This window comes from Epinephelus lanceolatus, chromosome 6 (assembly GCF_041903045.1).
Source record: "Epinephelus lanceolatus isolate andai-2023 chromosome 6, ASM4190304v1, whole genome shotgun sequence".
Lineage (NCBI taxonomy): Eukaryota > Metazoa > Chordata > Actinopteri > Perciformes > Serranidae > Epinephelus > Epinephelus lanceolatus.
The window spans coordinates 7921964-7941178 of record NC_135739.1 but is presented as its reverse complement, the minus strand read 5'-3'; the positions used below and the strand labels follow the sequence as shown (position 1 = coordinate 7941178).

Here is a 19215-nt window from a genome sequence, read left to right as displayed (position 1 = left end):
GTGTTGTATTGAGCTGCTGTGAGCTGTAAATTCACAACTTCTGAGCAGAAGGCTGAAGATAACGTTGTCTCAGAGCATTACGGGCAAAGCCTCTCTTCCTCCAGGCAGCTGCCTCAGACTCACCCTGGGTCTGGGTCTGTGGCTGCCTATACTGGAGAGCAGTGTGAAAGTAAAGAGCACTCACTCTGCAGCTAAATCTGGGGACCAACTCATCCCCAAAAGTAAACTGCACACTGACTTACAAAAAACAAACAAAAAAATACAGACTACTTGACCTGAAGGGTTAGGGGAACTCAGTCGACTGATGATTCCAAACTTTGACTTTCAGGGGGGCTGCCCTGACGCTAACTGTACCTCATCTTGATTCTTTCAGCACATATAATAGATCTGGATGCAACAGCCTCTGTCATGATGATTTGTCTTGTCTGTTATTCACACGTTTCAGCCATTCCCTTGGTGTGTTTTGGCAAAATGAATGAACAAAACTGACAAATTGAAAACTTGTTAATCAGCAATGTTGCACACGGTGCAAAACAGTTCACTCCTGCTTTCGTGCAGAACATCAGGGAGTTGTTACGATGCTTGGTCAAATCTGCGGAAAAGTTGCAGTGATTGGACAACATTGCGAGATTGCGCAGAATTCACAGAGATTGGTTGAATTTGCGTTAATCTTTGCGATCCTGAAGGGGCGGATGAATAAACACAAGTAATGTGGATAAAATTACTTAGTGGGTAAAGGCGAGTAATAGAACAGGTAGAACAGTCTGAGATTAGAAAATTACACCACTTTACTGTAATGAACTCTTTAAACCAGGAAATGGTACTACAATATCTAAAAGAATCTAAGACGACATATGGTCTCATATCATGATATCGATATAGCATCGATATATTGCCCAGCCCTTCCATACGAGTTGGTCCAAAGTGCTATCCAACAAAGGCAAAATGACCATGGATATGTCTTTAGAATCAGGTGAAAAATACTGATGCTCCAGGAGAAATAGAGTATCTCTCTATAGCAGAGCCCCCGAGACAACATCAGTTTATTCTGCTGAGCACCTCAATCGATCACGCTCTAAAGCATCGTGGTCTTCCCTCACCAGGAGCCCTTATCTCAGCACAAATTCCCTCTGATACAGAAGCACTGACCGTGCTACCGCTCCACTGAAACCCCTCGGGCTTAGAGTCAATCAGCCAATTCACCGCTTCATCGCTGACCCTCAGATCTCACTTCAGACTAAATTTAAAGCTTGTCAGGCTCATCTGGAGCGTCGATGTCGTACAAAGACTGAATTCAGCTCTTAGCCAGCCCACCAAGGAAGTTTAAACCCTCTTAGAAAAGGCTTTTTAACTTAAAGTGAGATGTATGTTGAGCTGTATTAAATGTGCCTGTTGTGGGGGGCGCTGAGCTTTTAATGTCAGCCTTAATCCCATTACTAAATCAAGGATTACAAGTGAGTAAATTAAACGGCCCCACAACCTTCAGCTGGAAGCAGCGTTTAATCATCTCTGTTGTAGCTTCTGTCAAAGTCACACAACTGTCAGCGTGTTTGCAAACAGTTCATCCTTTGGCCTCTGACAGGCTGACACGTCACCACCGCTACAGATTGATAACTGTGTCCCTGAGGTCCGAGCAGCCATAGTTCACACACAGCTCGTCTGAGTTCATAGCTCACACCGTTCAAGAAATTGATAACACTCTGAGACGCAGAGTGCTTTCTCTCCCAGAGCGGTAGTGAGATTAGACTGGGTGTCATTGGCCGTAATGTAATAAAACACTGCTGAGACAACTGCCCCCCCCCTCCGCCACTGTGCCCTGTGATCCACTGTAGCCTGGCAACTGAATACCTGCAGCATCTGGTCTCCTTCTGGGCAAAGAATAAATGTCATAATCATGTGAGTGCTGGTCAGCCCGGCTGCTTTACTGTGAGCTAAAAGGACGTTTCTCATCGTCTCAGTGAGGAGACACAATGAAAGGACAGAGCCGACACACCTGACAGAAATCCAGGTCTTTGAAAACTCTGACAACAGCAGGGAGCGAACATGCTGCATCCCACTGATAAACATGAATAGTTCAACGTTTAGGGAAATGGTATTTGCTTTTTTGCTGAGAGTAAGATGAGAAGATTGACACCATTGTCATGTCTGTGCCATAGACTGTATATAAAGATGGATGGTGCGTCATCACTTCCTCCGACTGCATAAAAACAAAGTCAAAATATCTCCGATACGAGCGCTGCCATCTTGCACTGGTGATGTCATTCGGAGGCAGAGAGTTTGCCCACTATTTATCAGGGGGTGAAACCATGGTATCAAGGTCCCACCTGCTCGTATCAATCGCTAGTCAATCAGAGCTATCATGACATCACAGCCCCTTTTTATAGCATCAAAAGCAATCAAAACCAAACCAAAATTTCAACATACATCAGCACGACAAGAACAACCTTAAATGATAGAATCCATCCTTGGAGTAATGTATTTAACATGTACTTTGATTTTTTAGTTTGGCTCATGTTCCATCTAACATGGAGGGGGCTGGTTACTGCACTGTAGCCGGCCACCAGGAAGCGATCAGTATGTTTGGCTTCACAGGGATCAACACTAGCTTTTAAAAGTGGTTGTCAGTCTGGAAATATGGCGTACGCACAAAAGGAGGCCTGAAAGAGGGGTCCGCCACTTCTCAGGGAAAAGTTGTGATCTATAAAAACAGACTTGATGGGAGAAACTTTGACCCATGGTTACAAACATTTTGGAGACAGTTAATTGACGACGCAAATGGTGAGATGGAAGCCTATGTGTAGAAATTGTCGAATATTTTTTGGCACGTCATTTTTGGCTTTTGTCCGTGCGTACATTTTTAGTATGGATCCCATGCGCTGGCATCAACTTTTGGTTGCCAAAACTAAAAATCTGGTTGCCATTTTTAATCACCTCATATTTTGAGTAATTAAATACTATACAGTTAGCTCAATAATAAACATGTGACATACAAGAATGTTTAAAAGTGTATTACAGAAACTGTAATGTTTGTCTGATACTGTACAGAGTGTCACTGTCTCTAAAACAGAAGCCTGTGCACACATGAGTAACGTACATGCAGCATTGTCTGGTTCTAGTTCTGACTGCAACAGCAAAACATAAATATCACTGATGCAACAAGTAATAAAAAAAGAATCATTCTGGGGTGCACGTTTTGCTGTTTTGTCTCATTTATGTTAAAAAGTTGTTGCCACTGATGGCAACCAAAGGCAAAGAATTGGTTGCCAATATCTCAAAAAGGTAATGGCAACCGCTACTGCCAAGCCCTTTAGGGGAGCTGTCATCTCGTCGATCTTTATACAGAATCTGTGGACATAAATATGAAGCTACAGACAGTTAGCTTAGTAGTTCCCAACTGGTGGGTCACGGTCAAAAAAGTGGGCCATGGGTCCATTCTGAATGGACTGCAAGTGACTCGCAAATGTGTCAAGTTTGTAAAAAAACAACCAAAAAAAAACAAAAAACAAAAAAAACAACATACTTTTATTTTCCAGTACAGTGAATTTCCAGCACAGAGCTTTTATTTTTAAGTGGCAAAGGGACTCAAATGCAAACTAGCTCAAACACATGGTCAAAGACTAAGGACCAGTTGAGAACCACTGAGTTAGCCTAGCTAAGCATAAAGACTAGAAACAGGGGCCTGTCAGAAGGGAACAAAATCTGTCTACCAGAACCTCTAAAAAGAGGTTATGACATAAAACACGAGATATCTCTCGTTTAAACTGAAGTGTTTAAATGTCACATTGTGGTTTTATGTGCTGAATTATTTGCGGAGTGACTTCCTGGGTCCGTATTCACAAAGATTCTCAGAGTCCTCTCAGGGAGCTCCTAACTTAGCCTAAAAATTCCTAGCAAGGAATCTTAGCTTAAGAGTGATTCAGGAAGTTTCTGAGAGCAACTCTGAGCAAGGAGGGGACAGAAACTTTTATCTTAGTGAGGAGGTGGAGAACAAAGGATTTTTAAGAGGGAAATTCAGTCCCGGGATCACGGCACAAGGGAAGAGGCAGACTTGGGAGCTCATTGCCCGACAAATCAATGCGTCGTTCCCTCTCCTTTTATGCACAAGCGATGAGTGTGAGAAGCGCTGGTACGTGCTACAATCCAAAGCGGGCGTTATTGCATTACTATGCTGGGTGGGAAAAGTAAGGTCATCCCTGATGAGGTCAACCACAAACATTATCCCTGCATGATCAAGCCAGTAGCGTCTTATTAAATCACTGTCTTTCAATATACGGAGAATATCTCTCCTTCCTCTCTGTCTTTCCGCCATCTTCTCTGTTTAAGACACTCTTAGGCTTCTTAAAAGTCCTCCTCCCTCCTCTTAACAGTTTTTCACCTTCGGAGCTCTCTTAAGGCCTAAGAGGCTTTGTGAATAACTTTTATCTTACTAAGGGAAAATTCTAAGAAAAATCTTAGAATTCGAGGAATTCTAAGATTTTTCTTAAAATGACGTCACTAAGGGCTACTTTTAGTCTTAGGATTCTTTGTGAATATGGGCCCTGGAGTTTTGTCATCACCATAAAGTTGCCAGACAACCACAGAGACTTTGAATAATGTGCAAAGTAAAAAACTAGAGGATATTCAAGCAGTTTAGTGTTGACTTGACTCACAAGAGACTGATAAAAACGTTAAAATCAAAGAGGCAGACTTGACATGTGTAGTAGTATGGATCAAGCTCCAAAAACACCAGATCCTACATTTCCCATAAAGCAACTCAAAAGTATCTTTCATTAGTCCACCTCAACTAGCAAATGCCCATGTCTTTCAATTCCCACACTTCCAGTTTGTAATCTTCACTACCAAATGTTTAGTTTCCAAAATCAAGCCAAGATAACCCTGATGACATCACCACGGTTACTTTCACACTTGACACAGCTCCACAGAAGAGGTCATACTACTACAGGCTTATAAGTACCTCTGGTGAGTAAACTGGCACTGAAGTGTGACATCAAAGCTGGATGACCAGTATGAAACATTACATGTAGATGAACAGGTGTCACTACTCACATACTGGTTAGTACAACAGCCACAGACTGTAAAGGAATGAGCTAAAACGTGTCTGATAAGGGACAGGGACAAAGTACGGCAACAGGATATGATGAGGCAAGCTTTCCCATCTCTGTCAGTATGTCCACTGCATCTCAAAACACACCCTCAAGCACTTCTACTGCAAACACAGACAAAAAGGAAGTGAGGTATAAGACAGGAAATCAGCTGAGAGTGAGGCTAAGATGTTGTTGAATCCTCAGGCTGGCACAGCAGTCTACGGCTTCAGTAATGAGCAAAGAGCAGCAGTTTATTCTGGTCATGAGGAAGCATACGCACCTTCAAACGTGCATGGTCAAACAGGCAAAACGCTGCAACCACAGCCCAAGAAGGCAAAATCGTAATCTCGACTTGGAAAAACTGTTTAAGTCATAATTATAAGTTGGAAACTCCTGGCCTGTCGACAGACCGCAGTTTCACATTATTTCCATTTTGGAGCTAAACATTGCTCAAAACAACTGCATCAATTTACAGTGAAATGAAAATGAAACTTGAAACCTTGAATGTGAGTTAACAAAGTTGGGTTCAGAGCAGTTGTTTTTCCCGCCACAAGATGGGCAGGCGTCTACCACACACCACACAGAGCTGAGCACTCACATGTAGCCTCGGAATCTGTTCAGGTCGTTGTTGGGCTTTTCACATTCAATGATGCCGTTGTACTTCAAGGGGTCAAAATCACAATCCTGCAAACAGACAAAAAAAACCTGCTGATTATTCAGGCAGTAGACAGCACCCTTCTCAGTTTGGCTTAAATGCACTTACACTAGAGGTGTTTTATTTAGCCTGAACATTAGAAATATGGCTCAACAAAGTGCAACACAATTAAACAACATCACAAACAGCAGCCTCGGAAATTATCATCCAGTTGACGTCCTCCAGTTTCAACAAAAACTGAGCTGCTGTATTAGACTGTATCAGATAAACTGGCAAGTAGTCTGAGTGTAAAAGTCATTTAATTGCATTGATGCCAAAAAGATCTACCTTGTGTGGCCCAAATGGACTCCTGTTAGTGTATTTTATTATTTACCCCTCCAGATGACCTGAGGTGCAGTTAATAAGAGGTGCTTGTTGTTCAGCTTTGGTCATGGCATTCAAGTGGATGCCACTTGACGTGTTCCACCCACCCAAACACTGCGGTGGGCTAAGTAACCCCCCTCATGGCACAGTACTCCCTGATGGCAGTGGCCCCCCAGCAGAAAAATGTGCCATGCCACACCACAAAACCTGCTCAGGAATGACCTGATGAACATGACAAAAAGCTCAAGGCATCGTTCCGGCCTCCACATTCCCTAGATTCAAATCTGATCCAGCATCTTGGGACGTGCTGGTACCTCAGAGGTACCCTTAATCTACAGTGAGGCCTCCCTGGATCGGACTTGTCTCTGACATGTCAAGGCATGGACACATGACCTCTGGAAGGTGTCCTGTGGTGTTTGGCACCAAGGTGCTGGCTTTGGATCACTTGAGACCTGTCAGTTGTGAGGTTGGGTACCAGCACATCCCAAGATGGTCAATCAGAACGGGGTGTGGGAGATTTGGAGGCCAGGTCGACACCTTGAGCTTTTTGTCATGTTCATCATTGGGTCTGTCAGGCTGCAGAAAGTTTCACGGTAATGTGACCGAAAACATTTAAGACCCAACTAATCTGAATTTAAGACAATTTAAAGGGAAATTTCGGTTTATTTCAACCTGTCTCCTATCGTCCTAAATTTGTTTCAAGTGACTAGTGACATAAAAAATAATAGTTAGCATGTTAGCCGTTAGCCTAGATACAGCCGGGGCGCATAGTAGCATCAGACCTGTTAAAACGCAAGTGAACAGGCAACCTTCAAGTGCAAAGTTAGTCCACTAAACAAGCTTTTTTTTTACCACAAAGACCGCCTCATATTGTTAGGATAAATGTCAGAGAACATACAGAAAACGACATGTAAACGTGTTGTCTTACCTTACCGGTGTGCTGCCATGTTTGTTTACCATTTAGCTCTGCTTTCCAAAGCGCGGCCGAAATATCGCGAGAACAAGCAGTGATCTCATACCGTGTCTGAAATCTTGCGAGAACAAGCAGCAACAGCTGGAAGGCAGAACCGGACAGTAGCCTGAAAAGTTCATTCATTTATTTTATGAAAGATTTATAGAATAATGGCTGACTTTTTGCCAGACTTCGACTTTGTGGAGGAGGAATTTGATTTTGCAGAGTTTGATGGCCGCCCTTATTTATTTGAGCCAGAATGCACTGACGAAGAGCTTCGTGAAATTAAAGAACGGAGGAGGAGAGAGAGAGAGAGGCGCAACAGGTAGAGGACGAGAGAGGAGGAATGGCTGCTGCAAGGCTGCGTAGCTCTGGAGATTGGTGGTGTACCTGGGAATGCTGTGCCCCAGTGCCCACAGAAGAGGAATGCCTCTGTTGCAAGGAATGGGACCGGTTGCAGCCTTATTTTCAAGGTCTGGATGTGACCGAGGACGAGACACCTCCACCTGGAGTAACGTTAGTATCCAGCTGGGCTTTATCTAGAGCTCGCGAGATATATTTCGGCCGCGCTTTGGAAAGCAGAGCTAAATGGTAAACAAACATGGCAGCACACCGGTAAGGTAAGACAACACGTTTACATGTCGTTTTCTATATGTTCTCTGACATTTATCCTAACGATATGAGGCGGTCTTTGTGGAAAAAAAGCTTGTTTAGTGGACTAACTTTGCACTTTAAGTATGCCTGTTCACTTACGTTTTAACAGGTCTGACGCTACTATGCGCCCCGGCTGTATCTAGGCTAACGGCTAACATGCTAACTATTATTTTTATGTCACTAGTCACTTGAAAAAAGTTTAGGACGATAGGAGACAGGTTGAAATAAACCGAAATTTCCCTTTAAGACTTTCTAAGGGCTTATATTAAGCTATAAAATTAATCTAAGGCATTCTAAGATTTTTTAAGGACCTGTAGACACCCTGTTCTACTTTTTACAAACAAACATGTTTCGTATTTTCACTTGACAAATTATTTAATGATTATTAGCAGGTTATCAAAATGACCAGTTTTACCATTCTACAACTAGGATTGAATTACTGTCACCAGTAGCAAAAATATGTTGTGTGAAAATTGGTATTAGTAACTGAGTTGCACACACAATTTCAAAAATACAACTTTTAAAATACAGAGTGGTAAAATTGTTGGCATCTCCAGTATGGCTGTGTGCCCACTACTTAAGTAAAAGCAAGTTTCCAATTGGCCAAAAATCATTTAAAGGAATGCTTCTTTCTTGAATGTCTCCATGGTGTACCAAGAATCCAAAAATGTAGGAAATTCTTGATGAATGTAAGTCATAGGAGTCTGCGTTTCACAACAGCAAAACTATTAAAAACATCTGTTTACGAACTCTCACACAACTTGTGCAGTATAATCCAAGTCACATTTATAAAGTCGTATGCTCAGTACTTGCCAAACAGGCAGCCCTTTGCCCCTTTTCTTTGTTGGTCCCCTGTGACTTCAATTCATCAAGAATTTTCTGTTTTTAGATTCTTCACCCACTGTAAAGACATGCAGGAAAAACGTTTTCTGCATGAATTCAACTTATACAAATGGTCATCCTTTGGAGTGAAGTGCTCCTTTATCACACAAGTACTTTAACTTTGGAAGCACAGCTAAAATTGAAAGTGTTAGGACGGGTTAAGTTTTGCATCCATAAACAAAATTCGCACAATCCTCTCACACAGACCCAATCATGACAAGACAGGAGACAAAACGGGTGGCTGTCTCACCAGATCAAAGAAGCTGCGGACGACCTGCCTCTGCTTGAGGTTGGTCTCTCCGTCCAGTGTGGCAGTCTCGATGTGGCACAGGCGGTCGGGGTCACTGGAGCTCAGCAGCAGAACGTCCGCGGGGAGAATCTCGTTGCATCGCAGCTTGATGAAGTCTCCCACCCGCAGCTCCTTCCAGTACTTCTCCACATAGCGTCTCTCCACTCTGCCAGAACAATGAGAGGGCAAGCGGCTGGTGTGAGCTGCACAGCTATTGTTTTCAATAATTAGCGGTTCTATATACAGAAACTTCAGCTCCACTTCCATACATCTGTAAGGGACAGCACATATGCATAGAAGAGGACAGCCTGTTTGTTTATGCTAAAGCTGGTGTCACCAACTCCCAGATGCCTCTCAATATGTCCATCAAAACACAACCCTAACTGTAGGTTAGCAGCAACATAACACTGTATTTTCACAGAATTATATCCAGATTTGGGATGTAGGTGGATGGGATGAGACCTTTGGGAGGGTTAAACAAACTTTAGGAGGAACAATCCCACTTATCACACAACATTGTCTTTGTAACTTTGAATCTCTTTAGGGTTTCCTATTCTCAGTCCACGTCAACAGAAATTAGTTTGCAGTATCACGCTGGGATATTGTCAATGATGCCTTTATTTTGAAGAACTTGCTGCACTCCCAACTGTTAAAGTGCAGAAACACCCATGAATGGAGGGAATTCACTCATGGTTACTAGTTTCTGAACAATGTAATATTCCTGGTAGCAAATACGCTAAATAATGCATACAGCCAAGCTACAAACAACAGTCAAGAAGTGAATGGAAAAACACTCATAATGTTACTTATTCATAACAACCCGCCCTCCCAGACATTAATGACTCACATCCGAGTATATAAAAACATTCCCTCCCTTGAATTTTGTCACTGAAAGGCACATGGTGACAGAGTGAAAATCAGGCCTTTTCCATGCTCTTTATATTCCACAGTCAGACGGTCAACAGAACAAAATCAAAACTTGTAACGTGTCTTCTTATAACTATTTTGTTCTGCCTGAAAATGGATCCGTAGCCTGAGGGCAAACGAGAGATCTGAAAAGGTTGGACCGCAGGATTGTTAAATAAGTGACCCACATTTGTAAAGTTTGTTGCTGCAGTAAAAGTAGAGCCAGGCATTCCTACAAAGGTCAAATATACTAACTGATGTACTAATGCTGGCTGATCAACGAGCAGACGGGAGGAAGTACGTCCTCCATCCACAAGTCTCAAGCAAGTCCCAAGTTATGGGATGTGGTGAGAATCAAGTCAAGTGAAATTCTGATGGTTGAGCCCAGTTCCCACATTTATTAACAGCGGAACAGTTAAAAGCCCAGGTAAGAAAATCATATATGGAATTAGCCATTTTATATTAAACTAAAACACGCAGAAATTTTAAACATGATCATAAAATGTCTTAATATGCAATGTCAGATGTCAGCAAGTGAAACATTCATTCATTTTATGTAACTGCTTATCCTGTTAGGGGTCGCAGGGGGGCTGGAGCCTATCCCAGCTGACATTAGGTGAGAAGCAGGGTACACCCTGGAGTACACCCTGGAATACACCCCGTCACCAGACTATCACAGGGCTGACACATGAGACATGACATAGAGACAGACAACCATTCACACTCACATTCACACCTACGGACAATTTAGAGTCACCAATTAACCTGCATGTCTTTGGACCCGGAGAAAACCCACGCTGACATGCGGAGGACATGCAAACACTGCACGGAAGGGTTCTCCCACCCCGGAACCTTCTTGCTGTGAGGTGACAATGCTAACCACTGAACCACCATCCCGCCCAAGCAAGTGAAACAAGTAGTCACAATTGGTCACAACAGTCATCTATGATATTTGCATTGAATAAGTCATTTTTTGTTTTTCATAATTGACTCAAAAGGCAAGTCTAATATAGATTAAACTTAACGTTAGCTTTCAAGCTAATGGCTCCCAAGCTAATGAGCAAAAAAGTTACTTAAAAAGACACATTCACATACTAATTTTTCAGTTTTGTAGTGACAGATGACATTGGATGTTGTGTTGTTGTTGCTGACCCTGCATAACTGCTCTTTTATTACTATCGTCATCAACAACATAATTCTTGAATCCAAACTTGTTATTTCTGGACTAGCGCCCTGTATGATCGCTGCCATGCCGGCCTTTGCTGGGTTGCCACGTCCTAGTAGATGGGCAGGTTTGCACACACTGCATTAGAAATCATCCAATCATGTTTCCAAATCAAAATGTAGATTTTCAATATCTAGAAAAATGAAAATATGTATAGTTAAAAAAACTCAAATCCTTTCTAGTCATCTGTCTTAAGTCATAACTCGAAGTCAAGCAAGCCTCAAGTCTTCAGATTTGTGCCTCGAGTGCTCCACCTCTGTCAACTACCCCTGAAGTGGCTCATTTTGGGTGTGGGTTTGCTCAAAGTTTCCAACTCTGTAAATCTCAAAGTCGCAGAAAATCTATCTACAACTATTCTGAATATTGATTCATCATTGTAGTCAATTTTAAAGCAACAATGCTTCACATTTTCTGATTTCAGCTCCTCTAACTTGAGGTTTTGCTATTTCTTTGTCATATCTGATGATAAAATTAATGTCTTTGCACTGCTGGTCAAACAACACAAGCAATCTGAAAGCATCACTTTGGGCTCTGGGACACTGCGTTGAACATTTTATGCCGTTTTCTGACTTTATATGGACTAAATGATCAATTCATTGAGAAAATAATCGGGCTGCACGATATGAAAATAAGAAAAATCATATTGCAATTAGTTTGACAGATACTGCAGTTGCAATATGAGTCACACTTCTAGTAGGAGTGTTAATTTCTTTTCATTTTTACCACAAAAAATACAAAAATGATGATGGTGTGATGTTTGCCGAGGTCTGTACCAAACAAGCATGTTTCCTCACTTCTGGAATATGATTTGTAGGTCAGTGCCCCTCTGTAGCAACACAATGCTTTATTTGTACTGTCATGTTGTAACATATTTTACCATCATAAAAAAATTGCACTTCCTGTGATTTGGATATTGTTGCATATAATGATAATATTTTGATTTAATGGAGCCCTGCAGATAAATACACAACTGTTAGTTGTAGCCCTATTTAGTTTCTACTGTTCGGCTGAGTGCAACACATGCTGTCTGAAGAACAAGGAACATCTTTTATGTGATAAAAAGATACTGTAGATACTCTAAAACACATTTTAAAAACTGTTGAGAAAGTGTACGCAAACACGTAAACACCCACTCGGGTGAATTTACATCTTATATGTGTGAATCTAATGAGCATGTGGTTTTTGTTATCTTTTAGGTCACACTTTATGAAATGTACATAGCCCACTGTAACCATAACATACCATGATGTGTATCTATGAGTATTATGTCTGCTGGGAATATCCCCGAGCGCTCTTCTTACTGGTGATCTTTGTTTAAAAAACGTCACGGCTACTACTAACACTTTACTGCTAAAATGTGTGCAACAGTGCCGAATCCGGGAAATTCACAACAGCTGTGTGTCTTTTATCTTAAGATTCTTTAAAGGGATAGTTTGGATTTTTTCAAGCGGGGTTATATGAGGTACTTATCCATAGTCAGTGTATTACTATGATAGGTAACAGTCGGCACACCCCCAGTTGGGAGGAGCAGGGAGTAGTGTCAACACAGAAGCTAGGCAATGTACCAATGTGGATGAAGGCAGCAGCAAAACGTATTTTAGCCACCTGAAAAAAATCAATATCAGTTAAATTGTACGCTATACTTAGAATATTTTCACCGCTTTGCTTTTCCATCAAAGAAAGTCTCCGCAATCGATGCTCTCGTCAAAGCCACCAGACTCCACTGACAAAAACAGTGATTTTAGCTGGCAGGAAACAGGAGCTGCTGGTCTACAGCTGCCCTGTTCAGTTAGTTTATTTGTGTTATTGTGTGAATATGAACTCTTTCAAATGCTGAAGTCACACAATAACACAAACTAACGGATCGAGGCAGCAGTGAACCAGCAGCTCCTGTGTTCCGTGATGTTAAATTACTATTTTGAGTGACACTGACTGCATCAGCTTCACATTGGAAATCGCTGTCTAAATATAGTACACTTACACTGATATTGATTTTTTTAGGTGGTCAAACATTCACAGTAGTACACTGGTAGTGCTCCAGCCTGCTTCTCCAAACTAGGGGTGTGCCAACCTACATCTACTGCAGATAATACACTGACTATGGATAAGTATCTCATACAGCCCCACTTCGGGACTTTCTGACTCAAAGGTAAAGGGGTGAAAATATTCTAAATTTAGCATACTCAAACTGATATAGAAACTGTGGGCATGCCGATCACTTTGAGCTGTATATAATACACTGATATGGAGTATCTCATACAACCCCACTTCAAAAGATCTGAACTATCCCTTTAATATGCTCTACTATGTTGTTGTTTCAACGCTAGTTTTTCTGAGACACAGGAATTATTCTCTGAAACAAACAAACAAAGGCGAGTGAAACGAGGACAGTCTATCTGATGAAAATGAATTATGCCTGCAGACAGAAGTCTGTCCTTCAATGCTGCTTCAATGTGAAATGTATCTTTTATTCTGAGTGCATGACTACAAAACAACTCCAATAAATAGAGCAGAGAAAATATGGCCCACACACATCACTAATTAATTATCCAGTTATAGAGGAATATATCAGCTTTGACAGAAAACAGCTAGTTGTGGTTAGAGTGCTGCGTTCAGTGACCCAGAGTCCGGCTTGTTTCTGGACAGCACCAGCAGATGTAAAGCAGATTAAGAGCAAACTATTTACATTCCAGTAAAGCCAATTTTGTCTTTGTAATCAACATTTAGGAGGTATCCTTTGAAGTAAATAGTCATGACAAATGGGAGGAAACATTTACCAGAGCATGTTTCCATCTATCAGAAATTGTAAATATTAGCATTTTATGATAAAACTGGAATATTTCATATCATAAATACAACCTCCTTCTGCTTTATCATGTCAGCAGTGTGTCGTAAAATGACCTTTATTAGGTAAACTATTTTTTTTAAAGCTCACCTGCGGTTAAAAGTTCTCCAGATGCAGTCATGTCAGATGTTGCCAGGTTAAGAAAAGGGGATGTTTTGCACAATGTTGCCACAGCACAAGAAGATTCAATTATGTCCAACCTTGACAGAACAACTTGGGTCAAGACTTAGCTAAAACTGTGTAGCCACTAAACACTGAGTCTTTTGATGAGCATGAATTATGCTCTGTGCATGGGCGACAGTGCGGCTTTTCATTAGCAAAATACGCTCTGCACACACAGGCTCAGGAATATAGTTGGTAGTGGAGAAAGCTTGGGAGAGAAACAGGTTGTCAGGTAACAAACTGACTCGTGATTAATAATGACAGCACTGAGGCAACATCTGGAGTATCAGAAAACAGATTCACACCTCTGTGACAGAAAGGTGGGCTGCAAACTGGAGGTTTTCTGGACTTCTGGGCTCCACATGTGATATATAAGCCTCATGCCAGGTTTGACTCTGAGGCCTGGATGTTATTTCTTCCCATCCTGGAGCAGCTTAGGAGGAATATCTGGCTTAGGATTCAAGCGTGAGGTTAAGTGTGCATCAATAAAGTGGAGTAAATGTGTCTTGATTGTTTCTAGCCTGCTTCATCAGCTGATGTGAGTGTGCGTGAGATGCACTGGGGGGAGGACAGTTTGTACAATGATGGAGAAAATAACCAAACACACAAGCAGCAGCTGGACACTGCTGGCTGCTGGTGCTCAGGCCCAACTTACCTGCTGTAGACCAGACAATCCATGTGATTGATTTCTTTATCCGACCTGTGTCTCCTGTAGTCCTCCCATAAGTCTTTGATGGCAGTGACAGACAAAATAAAAACTACAGGAGCCAGGGCCAGTTCTGGCTGAAAGGCATTGACCACTGGAACAAAATTCAGCAAAGCGATGAAAACAAAGTAAACATTGGCGAACCTATGAAACTGTTCAAAGAGATTCTTTGGCAGGAAAGACAGTACTGTGTATTTGGTCGTCTTAATCTTGTTGTTTGCATAGTGTCGGTTTGGGTTTTCCTCCCCTTTGGCGTGGTCATACAGTATGTTCGCGTGGACAGTCCGGGTTTTGTTCTCCTTGGGTTTCTTCTTTCTTTGCCGTTTGACTTTTGAAGCTTTGGCCATCCCGGGGTCTTCGCTGTCCCGCGCCATAGCCGCGGTCCCTGCCTTCAAACTTTCCCACAGTTGAGGTTTTCCTCTCATACAACACAACACAAAGTGCTAGCTATGTTATCATTCTTTTACCGTGTGCTGCGTGTTTTCGTCAGTCTTTTGGTTTATTCACACAAACAGCCCCTTTTCATCCATGTCGACTCCTCTTTCCGCGAGTCAGAGGAAACTTTTGCTTGTTTGGCTTCTCCTTTTTTTCCCCTATTGCTGGGAAGGATGCTGCGATAGTAGGGAGGCATAACTTGGACGTCCCACAGCTCGGGAGTAGATCTGTAAACCCTGCGGATGGGCCTCCGCCACTGATAAAGTGCTGATGCAGTGTGTGTAGATCAGCGCATGCGCGCATGCTGAGCACAAACAGGATGCTCGTCAGCGGATCAGGGGTCGCACTCCGGTGGAAATCTGACCCGTAGGCCCCTCCTCGATCCAACCTGGGTTTTTTTTGTGTCTCCAAGTGCCACGCGGTATTATTGGAGTTTACATAGGCTCACAGGAAGCAGCCAATATCGAAAGTGTTACAAGTTTGTGCCGTTTTTATGCAAATAAAACACTTTGACGAGACAGAAAAATATAGTTAGACTATTTAAAGGGTAGGGAACTTTTTTTTTTTTATGTGTAGCATCTGTTTATAATGGAGAATATTTAATGTGGAATTTGACTATTTTTATCTTTTTAAAAAAATGAAAACACGTTCATTCAAAGATACAGCAACAATATGTACAGAATAAAATATATTTTTATTTACATTTTCTATTTTAAAATTTTACTTCTCATCTTAATACAACAAAATAAATCAAAAGCAATACACACACACACACACACACACACACACACACACACACACTACCCTACTATCACCTATATACACTATCATATTACGAATTTAGGTTGTGTTGGTGACCAAACTCCACATCTAATGCCAATTTGATACAGACTCCTGATGACAGATGATGTTGATATTTTGTTTGTTTACTTTGTGTTTACTCTTTAGTAAACAAAGTCCAGCAACTTCCAAACGTCCCATGCCAGCGTCATATTGACATAAAATAACTACACTCACACATATGGTATGGTGAACAAATGTTATATGTTATGACGTTTTGATACATGATTTAATATTTGTTTACTCTGTTTACAGACAATTAGATGAGATTCAGGAAGAAGAATGTAAGATGTATAGCTGTATATTTTTGTATATTCTGTATATTCCACTTCTTGCCTACATTTGTGTACTTATGTCCATTCTGGTACATTGAGAGCAAGTCTACCAGAGTCAAATTCCTTGTATGTACACACGTACTTGGTGAATAAAGCTGATTCTGAATCTGATTCTGAAGAAAGACAGGACACTCCCTTCTCCCCTCACACGACCTCTCCTCACCTTCTCCTTTATATAGAAAGATATGTTGAATTAAACTGTCTTTTGGGGTGTGTATGTAATGCGGTGTGTCTGGTTGTTTGCATGGATGGTGAGTATGTGCGCGGAACCATATATGGAGGATACTCAGCACCTGTGCTTCGTATGTTACAACAAACCTGATGAAGCCATGGGCAAAATGCATTGCTTATAGCATTTAAAAGTGAAGACTAATTTAAATATATATATATTTATATTATGGGGGGTGACAAACTCCCAATATATAAAAAAAATCTAAACATAAATAAACTTAACAAATTGCCGTTATTATCAACACCAGTTTGAGTATTATGGTGTACTGCAGTTCTGCATGTGGTTTGTCCAAGTGATGTTGCTGTACTCCAGTGGAGATTGTTGCTTGACTGCTGTAGGTACAATTATATTAAACACTCATTACGTTGAAATGTTTTAAAAAGTGGAAAACTAGAATGTCATGTAGGCAATATCACTGTTGACTGTAATAGGTTTTGTAAAGGGTTAGTCTGTCATAAAAAAGGTCAGAAAAATGTTATTAATAAAAAGTCATGTCATAGTATGTAATAAAAAAGACTGTGCGCACCTTTCCTGATGTATTGAAAATGTTAAATAGGTGATTATGGTAAATATTAATGCAATGGCAGGAATTTTTTGGTAGTATTTTGGTATCTAGTATATGTTTTTTTTTACGCCTCCTAGTGGCCAAGCAATAATGACTGCAGCTTTAAGTCTCAGAGGCTCTGACAGCCCAGCACAGTCTGCATCTATATCTGATTCATTATCCAACTGTCTTTTTGAAACATTATTATAACAGCCATTTTTGTAACATTTCTTGCAATCTTTCACACACGTTTTCCAACTAGTGTCTGCAGATGTGCCAGCTCACCTCCTGGGCACTGCCAAGGTGCCCTTGAGCAAGGCACCAAACCCCCAACTGATCCCCCAAATGCACAGGGTGCTGTCGTGTAAGGTAGCCCCCTCACTCTAACATTTCTCCATACATAATGGATGTGTATAGCGACTGTTTGTGCATGTTGGGCCTGTGTGTGTGAACATATATAACAATACAGTTAAAAAGTTTAATTATATACAGATGTATACAGAGACTCAAAGCTCTGACATATTAGTACCTCCAGAGACTGACCGGCCACTTAGCCAGCAGGTTCCCCAGAGGAGATAAATCAAAGGCCTCTCCCAGGGCAGTCCACAGCAATTTGCCACAGGGGGATCCAGCTGCTGGGCTAAAAACTAATGGCTGATTGTACACTGTGGCATCTTGGCATGGAGAACAATCCAGTTTCCCCGTGATGAATGAGCGGAGTGAGGTGGATCTGAGACAACAGGCCGGCTCTGGCCTCAAAAACCCAGCTACTGCACCAAGCAGACAATACGGACAAAACTAAATTGGGTTCTCAACTGCAAATAAAATCATCTCGTCCTTTTGTTCCTCTTTGAAGAATAAGGTTTTGTGAATCTAGTGTTTCCTGTGTCACTCACATGTGTCATTATCTGGTGTTACAGTAGTAGCAGCTGAAAAAAAGTGCTTCAACAGATTGATAACGTTTTCTCTGGCTTCTACCACAAATGGAATTTATGACCATTGTATTTGCAGTTAGCACATAACCTCCTGAGACCCCAGCTTTTGTTTGGTATGTATTCTTAATTTCTTCTTGCTATTTGGGATTAAAACAACCTGATAAGTTTATAAAACTAGGCGTTGTCTTTGAACAGTAAGTAGCTTATGAAAAAAAAAGATGTGCTCACATGGGGACGATGGATTTATGTCTAATAGTCACAAGTGTCTAATGAAGTATAAAACTGATTATTTCAGTGTCTGAACATTGTTGTGCAAAAACAACATTGCAAACAATACAACATTTGTTAAATGTTTATGGGTCAGGGGTCATTGCTCAAGTCTTAAACTGCTCCAAACTGTTCATTTCAACGCCTTAACATGGCTGTGCAAAAGCAAAATTGCAAATAATGTAACATATCTTAAAGCCTTGTGATTTGTTTGTTTTGTAACTCTGTGTGATGTTTTTTTTTTTTTTTGCTGCACACTGGCTGGTGACGTCCTTCTTGTCTGTGGGAGCAGTCTGTTACACATAACTGGCCTGTGTGAAATGCTGCAATAATATAATAAAGTCCCAATGTCCTCAGACAAGTGCCTCCTCCAGAAAATTATCAGTTTCTGAACTTGTTACAGCAGCTACAATTGTCAGATTTTTATGCCATATCAAACTACAACATTATTAAGCATAAATAAACAAGTGTCAAACCTACGCCTTCGCCTGACGTGCACCTCCCCAGAAAAGTAAATACACGTCATGGCAACGCAGATTTCCTGTCTATTTTTGTAAGCTGAAACAGTTTCCTTAAGTAGAAACAACGCTTTTGTTTGCTTTAATTTCACAGATAAGAAACAATAAAGCCTCCACGAAATAACATTTTAAGTCTCGGGTGTGATTTATCCTGGCTTTATATGAGCAGAGGGAATCTCTGCTCGTCACTAGGCTAATTTATACAATGTAAAATGCCATAGGCTTGTGCTAATAACGTTAACATGTTGTATTTGTTTGGAAAACATGTTTAGTATAAGACAGTTGTTTTGTCAATGAACCTTGTGAGTTGTGATGAAACCTTATTACCTCCGCCAAGGAGGTTATGTTTTCGCTGGCGTTGGTCTGATTGTCTGTTTTTCTGCAAA

The 19215-nt window shown here is 41.2% G+C and overlaps 1 protein-coding gene across 1 annotated transcript in view; it reads right to left on the bottom strand.

The window, feature by feature from the left end:
• atp10a (ATPase phospholipid transporting 10A) overlaps positions 1-15296 on the bottom strand; it is a 49612-nt gene extending 34316 nt beyond the window's left edge. The window contains exons 1-3 of the mRNA XM_033621198.2: positions 14673-15296; positions 8841-9045; positions 5683-5768 (exon numbers count right to left, since the gene is read on the bottom strand). Coding sequence (XP_033477089.2) covers positions 5683-5768; positions 8841-9045; positions 14673-15148 — 767 coding nt within the window. The 5' untranslated portion in view covers positions 15149-15296. The remainder of the gene's footprint in view (positions 1-5682; positions 5769-8840; positions 9046-14672) is intronic.
• Between the last annotated feature and the right edge of the window lie 3919 nt (positions 15297-19215).